A 10,177-nucleotide genomic window follows, 5' to 3' on the forward strand; every position below is an offset into this window, starting at 1 on the left:
GTGGTGAGCTATTTGTTTCACGGGAAAAATTGTTAGTAAGCTGAACCAATTGAGCTTTTAAAGCATGGTCTGTTAGAGCTTGAATGTTTAGAACACACAATATTTGTTCATCTTAGTTTAAACAAATTGCTTATGAATAGCTACTTTACATGAACGTACCTTTCATAAAAACTACATGGGGATATGTCTAGGTTTAGGGTTGAAACGGGTTGTTCACATGAAGCTTGGATTAGGATTAGATATGTTACCAATAATAGCATTAAATACTGCAACAAAACATTTTATTTGATCATTGATATTTACATCCACTTCTAAATGTTGATTCAATATTTAACCAAATACATCATCTCATCCAATACACATAAACAAGTTAGAGAAGAGCATAAAGTACAGATATAAGGAAGTGTCACAAAGGCGAAAACAAATAATACAGAAAGCACATTGCATTTTGACAAAATTGCCGGGTATAAAGGAGAGTTCTAAATATAAAATATATACTTTTCTATTCTGGCCTTTTGCAGGAAAATCAGTCCTGCTGGTGGAAAATTGCATTTCTCGGAATTTCTAAATGAGAGGGAGGGTAGTTTAACACAGCAGTGAGGTAGTATACAAGCTTTTAAGGAGACTCGACTAGAAAAGGGGAAACTAGGAAAGTGAAGAAAGGAAACAGAGAAAAGAGAACGTTGACTTCATAGAGTTTAACAGACAGACTAGATAATACAAGTGAATAGAGGCCATAAAGGATAATATAGTTAGCAGCATGGCATTTACAACAGCAACACAACTCTTAAGTGACTGAGTTCAGTAAACATCAGAGAGAACCATACAAATATGTGCAAAGCAAAAAGATAACACCACCAGCCTAATACATTTGAACCCATAGAGATCCTATTCATAGGTTGCACCTCCGTCACTCGGTCGCGTCATGTCATTGTTATGAGCATTCTCAAGCCGCCCACTGCCATAGTGGTGCCCAAAAGTTGTGATAAACCTAGTCATTCTGAACGGAGGGTAATGACTGCTTCATCTAAATTACAATGACGTTGCTAAAGTAGGCAAATATTTAGTAGGAAACAACTTTGCCATCATTATCATTTCATAAAATGTACTTTAGACAGAGGGTAATGTTGTCATTAGCTAGCAAAGTTTGTCAAATATAGCTAGCAATGCTAAACTTAGCTAGCTAAAATGTGGTGATCTCCACTCAATCTTAGCTTGCTAGCTAACGTTATTCTGCAAGTCCATCTGATGACATCAAAATGATGACAAAAGGTTTTCCTACTAATTATTTGCCTCATTTTGAAATGTAAATTGTATTTCCAAGCCGTTGTAATGCACTTGATGATATCTTCCTCAGCGCTCATTGATAATGCATAGAGTAGAATGCTCAGTCGGCATCAGTCCTAAAACAAATGTTCAAACCAATACTGTAATGAAACATAGGTGCAACCCATAAATTAAATTACTAGTATTCTAATTTATAATTTTATATTTGAACCATTTTCATGTTTTTTTTTAAGGATCATGCTCTCTTTACCCTCTCATCAAATTCCCATTTGTCACCATCTCAAAAACCGAGATACTGTCATCATTGAGTTTCCCTTTGAGGTTGGAATAAAAAGTCTTTGTGATAAGGCAATCTGCACAGTCCTTTACTATAGGCCTCATCATTCAAGGCTATTTCTGGAAATGGCTTATAGTTGCTTCCCTCGGCTCGGCGATGGGCCGGCTGCTCATCTCACAGTCATTTTGTCGTACATTGTCCTCATTCATTTGTGACACCTCTGTGGACCCCGCCTGGAACCCAGGCACTGTGTTGGCTACATGTACCACATGCACTTTGTTCCTGCCGTTCTTACTGAGAATGCAGCTGAACACCTTCTTGAAGCCTTTGCGAAAGTGCTTGGACACCAAGGCGTACACAATGGGGTTGAGGCAGGAGTTGGCGTAGGCCATGCAGTGAGAGAGGATCCTGAATGCGTATGTGGTCTGGTTGAAGGGAAAGTCTCCGTACAGATAGCATAGGATCACCACATGATAGGGCAGCCAGCATATGCAGAAGAGCACTGTGACGATGATGATCATTTTGGTGACTTTGCGCTTAGCCCTCTTGGACTCTGACATCCCGTCCAGAGGGTCCACAGCAGTCCACAGGTACTTGATGGTTCTGGTGTAGGACAGGCTCACGATGAGCACAGGGATCACATAACCAAACACAAAGGTGCACGTGTCCAGCACCTTGCGGTTGTACTCCTCCCAACCTGGAACACAAACGTTACTGTTGGCGTAATCTATGAGGTCGTAGTAGCTCAAATACGGTCCTGCGAAGATCAATGATAGTCCCCAGATGACTACCATGGCAACCACGGCATTACAGGGCGTTCTCAACTCTCTAGAGCGAAGAGGGTAGCGAATGGCCAGATACCTAGACCAAACAGAAAGACTTAGTTACATATTCCATTAAAAAATAATGCCATGAATCAATATACACTGAGTGTACAAAACATGAAGTAACACCTTCCTAATATTGAGTTTTACCCCACCCACCATTTTGCCCTCAGAATAGCCTCAATTCTTCGGGACACGGACTCTACAAGGTTTCGAAAGCGTTACAAAGGGATGCTGGCAGGTGTTGACTCCAATCCTCCCCACAGTTGTGTCAAGTTGGCTGGATGTCCTTTGGGTGATGGACCATTCTTGATACACACTGGAAACTGTTGTGCATGAAAAACCCAGCAGCATTGCAGTTCTTGACACAAACCGGTGCACCTGGCACCTACTACCATACCCCATTCGAAGGCACTTAAATATTTTGTCTTGCCCATTCACCCTCTGAATGGTACACATACACAATCCACGTCTCAATTGTCTCTAGGCTTAAAAATCATTTCTCATTTCTCATTTCTCCTCCCTTACATCTACACTGATTGTCTGGCATTAACAGGTGACATCAATAAGGGATCATAGCTTTCACCTGGATTCACCTGGTCAGTCTCATGGAAAGAGCAGGTGTTCCTAATGTTTTGTCCACTCATTGTATGTTTGCTTTATATGTGTAATTGCAAGTCAACTGGGATTTCATTATACTCCACCTTCTAAATGGAATTAATTGTTTTTACTGTTGTGTTGCTTGCACAAAGACATACAAATATTATGAGCGCTTGCTTCTGGGGTTTAATAGAAAAGCGGCACATTGGTGCTGCAAATGGAACTCATGAAATGGCAATCAGTGTGTGTGTATTGTTCATCCCAACCTGGCAGTGAAATAATTGCTGCTGGGTATTCTAGGTCTCAGCTGTAGCCTGAGTGGATGCTCATTTTTCACATAGAAGACATCTATCAAATGAATGTCCCCCTCCAAAAGGTAAACGACACCAGGGTTTCTGCTCCCTTATTTAATGTAGGGAAAAAAAGACCAGCTATTTTCACTGGGCTGAGCATAGCGAGGGCCCTGCAGAATAAAAGGCATCCATTTATGTAGGAAAGAAGAATATGTCAATTTCATGTAGGGATAACACATTAGTGGTCTTTTACTGTACTCAATCACAGATTCAGCCTCAATTTCAGGTCAAGACCTACTCTTTCATTTCCACATTTTAATACAGATAAAATGCCCTTCCCTTGATCACACGAATACTTTCAATTAACATGACCAACAGGGTTGCCAAAAAATAAATGCCTGATTATCATTCTCCCTATCTCCCTATGCTCTGTGAAAATGTCAAGGCTGTTTTGTAATAATGACCAATGGATGACTACAGTATAGGTTACTGCCGTGTGCTTTGCTAAATGAGCGTCCATCCTCTTCTGTAGAGAGTGCATTGGGCGCTTGTATAGAGAGGAAGTGTGCTGGACTTAAATGAGGTAAGGGAAATAGTGACCTTGGCAATAGAACTCTGTACTTTAATTGGCATCGACCTTTAGAGATGCTGCCCAGGTTATGTCTCTGTGCTTTCGGTTAGAACTCAGCCGAATAAAAATGACAAAATATTTCACAAATTAAGTTTATTCCTATCAGCTCCTCGTTATGAGCCATATAGAAGTACTTAACCCAAAATTAGAATAACGATATTCTTATGGAATCTGTATACATGTAGAAACATTTGTATAGAGTATTTCAATGTTTTGACATTTTAACGTAAAATGAGACATTAGCGAAACAAGAGCTACAGCGTACATACCTGTCGACCGAGACGGCGGCAAGCGTGAAGCTGCTGGCGTACATGGTGAGGTTGATGAAGAAGTGGACCACCTTGCACATGAAGGAGCCGAACACCCAGCCCTCCAGGGAGTAGATGGTGGCTTGGAAAGGCACGCAGAAGATGATGAAGAAGAAGTCGGCCACGCTGAGGTTGAGGATGAACAGGTTGGTGGTGTTGTATCCCACCTGGCCGCTGCGGAGGAGGACGGCCAGGACCAGACTGTTCCCAATGGTCCCCAGCAGGAATATGAGAGAGAACACCACAGGCACGATCACACTGGTGGGATTCAGCTGGTAGCTGTCCGATGTGTTCCAGTGCCCTGCTGTTTTGCTGAAGTCTTCCAGATCTGACATTTTGATAGTACTTTAGAAGTTCTGGAAGAGAATGAGAGAAGTACATGATGTGCTTAATGCTGCTGAATTATGACTGCAATGGGGCTGCAGGGACTTTAGGGAACACAAGACGCATCATTGTTGAACGTATGGATTCACAAATGTTTTAAAACCAATTCATTCAAATGTTCAAACCACGAGGATAGGGAGGAAAGTTTGTTAAATATTTCTGGTTCTCATAACACTACAATTTCTATTATGTCTCATGTCCTGAATCCCTACATTGCGCAAATTTGAGCAACTATTTCCTTTTGGATGTTTTATTTGACAAGAATGGTGGATTGTGTTCCAACTGTGAGGATAAAAATGTACTCCTAATAGGTTTAATCATGAGTCACCTTAGTAATGCTCTAATCACAGTGACGTTGCAGAAATTAGTGATGGTTCCACAGCAATTGAGAGATAAAATAGTTCTGAAATGAAAAGGCTGGTGTTCAGAAAAGCCAACAGATTATGCTTCCATGGTATTTTCAAATGAATCATGCACAATGGTTTGATGCTCGTTTCACTGGGACTGATGAAAGAATTGTGAGACCAAAGCCGACCCGATAGAATTCCTTCCAATATACAACACTACCCATAGCATGTATGATAGCTAATCTAATGCTTCACTAGTTATGGGAAAGGGAATCTATCAGTCAACACAGAACACAGCATTCACTACACAGTGTGAGAAACCCTCCAGCTCTACAGCTCTATTGTCATCAGGGTCTTGTGCTAACAGGCGATTGAATGGGAAAAGGTGAAATGGTTTTTCTTCCACGTCAACAATCACCAAAAGACAACCATGTATTTTCGTGACAGGGAGCCGGTGCATGCTCAGACTACCCAAGGGACCTGTCCACTGCCCTTGTGTCTTTTCTGTAGCCTTCCTACCCAAAGTGACCTGGTTAGCATCTTGTGTCTTTTCTGTAGCCTTCCCACCCAAAGTGACCTGGTTAGCATCTTGTGTCTTTTCTGTAGCCTTCCCACCCAAAGTGACCTGGTTAGCATCTTGCATGGCATGAAGATGCACACATCCATTGGCTGCTAAGCCATGCCAGCAGCAAGGTCTAGTAAAAATTGAGTAGGGAGAGATGTTGCTTTCTGATGGACAGGTCTCAATAAATCATGTGCATAGAAATAAGTCAATCAAGAAATCTTTGGGAGTGCTTACTTCAAAATCCGCAGGGATGTCATTGTTTTACTTAGTGTTTCCCAAACTCGGTCCTGGGGCCCCCAAGGAGTGCACTTTTTGTTTTTGCCCTAGCACTACACAGCTGATATAATCAAGTCATCATTAAGCTTTGATTATTTGAATCGGCTGTATAGAGCTAGGGCAAAAAACAAAACGAGTTTGGGAAACAAGTTTTACATACTGATGAAATCAGCATATCAGATCACATCTGATTACAGTAGGCCCGCCAGCACAATGGCTTTGGAGTGAGCCTGAATAACGTTTCAACGATGCCCACGTTTTAATGGAAATGGTTGAAATGACATGACACACATACACAATCACTAATATTATTTAAATGCAGATTCAGATGAAACCATGACAGTTGATGCAGAAATGGATTTGTTAGTATGAGAGTGATTACATTGTACTGTATGAAAGCTTAATGTAGTCCTATACAGTAGAGGCTTGTTTGAATCTACAGTTCTGCAGTCATTATCTTATTTGTGAACTAAACTAGAAATAAAAATACATACTGTACTTCCTAACCCCATGCAGATATTAAATCAGTCTATATATGAGGACCATGCATACTGACATCATTGGACCATTCTCACTGTATTTTTCCTGTTCAATGTTCATGTTGGACCAACGATGAGTGTTGGTAAATTGGCACTTGCTGTAAGTGCCACTCTGGACAAAGTATGGCTCATCCTCCAAAATATAGCAGAAGCTGCTTGTGCAATCCACCATTTCACTCACTGTAATTCATATTTTTGCATTTCTTTCTCTCTGAGATATAGTATATCACTATCGGGATCTATCATAAAAGGAGTAAAACATTGATGGTGTTGTAGATTTTGCAGTTATTGTGTAGGGTTCAGTTAAGCTAGTTTGCTCTACCTCCACTGAGGTCCAAAACCTACTTGTTATCAGAGATTTGTTATCAGTTATACCATTAAACCACAGGAAAAATAGGTTACAATAAATCTGTTGGCTTGGATGGTACTTGTCTAGCATACAGTTGACAGCTCTTAGAAAACACACATTTCTCAAGCAGAGCTGTACCGCCATATACTTCCACCTCATAGATCTCTATCAGCCTACACCAGACCCATCACTCCTCATAACCAAACTGGACTTGATCCAGCACAGGATTGACTGATCTCTACCGTACCATGAACATGACAAGATAGATGTCAAAACAACAGCTGCTGTAACCAACCTTAAATTGCCATGACAGAGAGTATTGTTTCGGCCAACTAATTGGCTAGGGATCCTATTAGGTTTGTGACATGACTGCTAAGTCGGTTGCCAAGCGAACATCTGCTGTCATGATTGCGCATGATTGATCTGATATGACATTATTGTTATTACAGTTTTACATATTTGTGGCAGAGGATTCAAGTCCCACTTTAAAATAACAAAAACTGCAAAGGCTTTATAGCACATTCATATCGTCTTAAAACGAACTACTTAGATTCTTCCCAAATCATTCATAAGTCATACTACATTAAGGGTGATATGAAAGTACATCTGGTGATTTGTCAGTGTGCAGTATCCTGCCTTTCCCACCCTTTAAATTGCATGCCATTGGCTTGATCTCTGGGTTAATATAGGGATCATGAAAGCTTTAAAAGTAATATTTTGTCAAATCACTGTCAAATTATTATTACATCAGCTGAAAGTCAGGTATTTGATGTAGCCTAGCAGTTAGCACGTTGGGCCAGTAACCGAAAGGTTGCTGGTTGGAATACCTGAGCCGACAAGGTGAAAAATCTGTCGATGTGCCCTAATTTGCTACAGGGGCGCTGTACTACTATGGTTGACTCTTCTTACATATTTCTCATATAGGCCTTGGAGCAGTACCATAGCATACAGTAAACCCCTTTTAAATTGTCTCATTCACGGAATGCTTTCTGGTTCATAGGAATGGGAAACAATCTCTCTCAAAAACACTGTCTTTCTACCTCCTATTACATCTCTTACACACTCCATATTAAATCTAATTGGAATATCTGGGAGATGACAATTACAGTAGCAAACACAGACTCAACCTGGGAACACAAACACAAAGAAGCAAACATAGTGGAATGAGCACATCCAAACACGTCACAAACATACCTAAAATCTTCAATAATCATGTTACGGCTGTCGTCGGAATGAGACCAAGGTGCAGCGTGGTAGGCGTACATTTTGAATTTATTAAATGAACACCAAAAAAACAAGAAAGATAAACGACACATAAAGTATAGTAATGCTAAACCAGCAACTAACAAAAACAAGATCCCACAACAGAAAGTGGGAAAAAGGGCTGCCTAAGTATGATTCCCAATCAGAGACAACGATAGACAGCTGCCTCTGATTGGGAACCATACTCGGCCAAAAACAAAGAAATAGACAACATAGAATGCCCACGCCAATCACACCCTGACCTAACCAAATAGAGAAATAAAACGGCGCTCTAAGGCCAGGGCGTGACAAATCAAATACAAAAAAAAAATGAATTTTACATCACATTCTACTTTGCTGTTGCTGTGGTACCACAACAACATGTACAGTATTGTGCCTTTTTAATGTAAATGAGGCTTTTGGAGAACAGGATTAAATCGAATATATCCGATAATAAAAGCATAGATTTTCCTAACACAACGTCACATTTGTAATCAGTAGGCTGCCTTCGCCCACTGTTCCTCACATATTGCCAATATGTGACCTTGAATAATAATGAAAAAGCAAACTGTCAACATACCTCTGTGGCTAATGGCCGATTACCAAAAGAGGAAGGGCGGTTATGTGAAATACACCAATTCTTTTTTAATAAACTCTGAGGTATCCTCAATGGAGTTGTATGAGACAATAGGTAAGTAGTTCTGGTATTTAAATCAATGCTCTCTAGCCTACCACTTTAGCTTTACCGCTACTGTCTATATTCCATTTCCAAGAGGCGTCTCATCACTCCTGTTGTCAAGAGTCAGAGCCCAGACTCTCCTCACCCTCAGCAAGCTGAACTCTCAGGGGGAAACAATCTTGACATACCTGTCATTTGAGTTTTGCAGTGGGATGTCTGTTGAGTAGCAGGTTGCTGGCTGACAGGAAGAGCAGCATGACAGCCAGCCTGAGAGGCAGGCAGAGAGGACAAGCTAGAAGAGCTATCGAGCTAATCCCTTAGCTTGTGTGAACCAACAGTTGGAGAGGATGCAGAATTTGCCTCTCGTCTTGAGTCATAATGATGGTTTTGTTTGGAATTACAGCAGTGATGGAAAATAAGAGTAGGGAAAATGACGGGATATAAAAAATAAACATACGATTTTCTGCTTTTCCTTGTCACGGATGTGCTATTGCAGCAGACGACCACACCGGGTTCCACTCAGCTAAAAACAAGAAGAAGCAGCTCCAGTGGACATGTGATAACCAACACTGGACAACTGAGGAGTGGAAATACGTCGCTTGGAACATGACAGCAAGTCCAGTTTACTTGAGTGGCCTGCTCAGTCCCCAGAGCTCAACCCAATAGAGTGTCTTTGGGATGAGATGGAAGGGGCTGTTCGCAGCATGAATGTACCGCTGGCCAATCTGCAGCAACTGCGTGATGCGATCAAATCAGCATGGACCAACATCCCTGTGCAACGTTTCTGACACCTTGTAGAATTCCCCAAATAATTCAGCCTGTTCTGGAGGCAAAGGTGGTCCGACCCAGTAACAGATGGGTGTACCTAATAAACTGTCCGGTGAGTGTAGATCAGTGGAATAAATATGTTTATAATGAACAAATGTAATTCAACAAAATGAACGTGAAGACACAGACAACATGTAACCAAACTTCTGAAGCTCATTCTCATTGCAACAGTAAGAGTGGTTCATTTCCATCTAGCATCCCACATTCCAGTGGTCGGCTGTTATGCACCTCCTCACAACATAATATGGTACATGGTAAATGCATGTGAAACCTTTAGAATAATTGCTTTATAAATATTTGAAGGTGTTTGTGTATGAATGTAGACACATCATGCAAATTAGAAGTAGATGTATTCAAGGTGATCTTTACTTACCAGGATTACTGGCAAACGATATATCCGTTGTTCAAATGTCCTGTTTATGTTTGTTGTGTTCTGCGACCCTCAACAGAAAAACAATGCTGCTCATGCTAATATCTGCTCCATAGCCTGAGCTCTCTCTCTCCTCCCTCTCCTCCGTTGCACATTGATATTCTGCCTGGATCTCTCTCTCTCTCTCTCTCTCCCTCCCTCCCTCCCTCCCTCCCTCCCTCCCTCCCTCCCTCCCTCCCTCCCTCCCTCCCTCCCTCCCTCCCTCCCTCCCTCCCTCCCTCCCTCCCTCCCTCCCTCTCTCTCTCTCTCTCTCTCTCAGTTCAACCCTTCCCTTTCCCCCTCTCACAAAAGCTCCTCCTCCACATTTAATTGAATGTT

General features: G+C 41.4%; 1 protein-coding gene across 2 annotated transcripts; it reads right to left on the bottom strand.

The window, feature by feature from the left end:
- Positions 1-264: 264 nt before the first annotated feature.
- Positions 265-9,965, bottom strand: LOC139578190 (galanin receptor 2b). 2 transcript variants are annotated; one of them, XM_071405491.1, is made up of 3 exons: positions 9,803-9,965; positions 4,182-4,576; positions 265-2,425 (listed from the first exon to the last, which is right to left on the bottom strand). In XM_071405491.1, exons 2-3 carry the CDS (start codon positions 4,553-4,555, stop codon positions 1,678-1,680), a joined length of 1,122 nt encoding a protein of 373 aa, XP_071261592.1. In that variant the 5' UTR covers positions 4,556-4,576; positions 9,803-9,965; the 3' UTR covers positions 265-1,677. The 2 variants fall into 2 exon arrangements, with proteins under 2 accessions (XP_071261592.1, XP_071261601.1); XM_071405500.1 differs by lacking the exon at positions 9,803-9,965 and adding an exon at positions 8,790-9,397.
- Between the last annotated feature and the right edge of the window lie 212 nt (positions 9,966-10,177).

Source organism: Salvelinus alpinus, chromosome 1 (assembly GCF_045679555.1).
Source record: "Salvelinus alpinus chromosome 1, SLU_Salpinus.1, whole genome shotgun sequence".
Taxonomy (NCBI): domain Eukaryota; kingdom Metazoa; phylum Chordata; class Actinopteri; order Salmoniformes; family Salmonidae; genus Salvelinus; species Salvelinus alpinus.

Excerpts from the sequence above, each read along its gene's own strand:
- LOC139578190 (XM_071405491.1), bottom strand. The coding sequence starts at position 4,555 with ATGTCAGATCTGGAAGACTTCAGCAAAACAGCAGGGCACTGGAACACA. Across the intron at positions 2,426-4,181 it reads GCCGCCGTCTCGGTCGACAG|GTATCTGGCCATTCGCTACC; the intron begins GTATGTACGCTG and ends TGTTTGGTCTAG.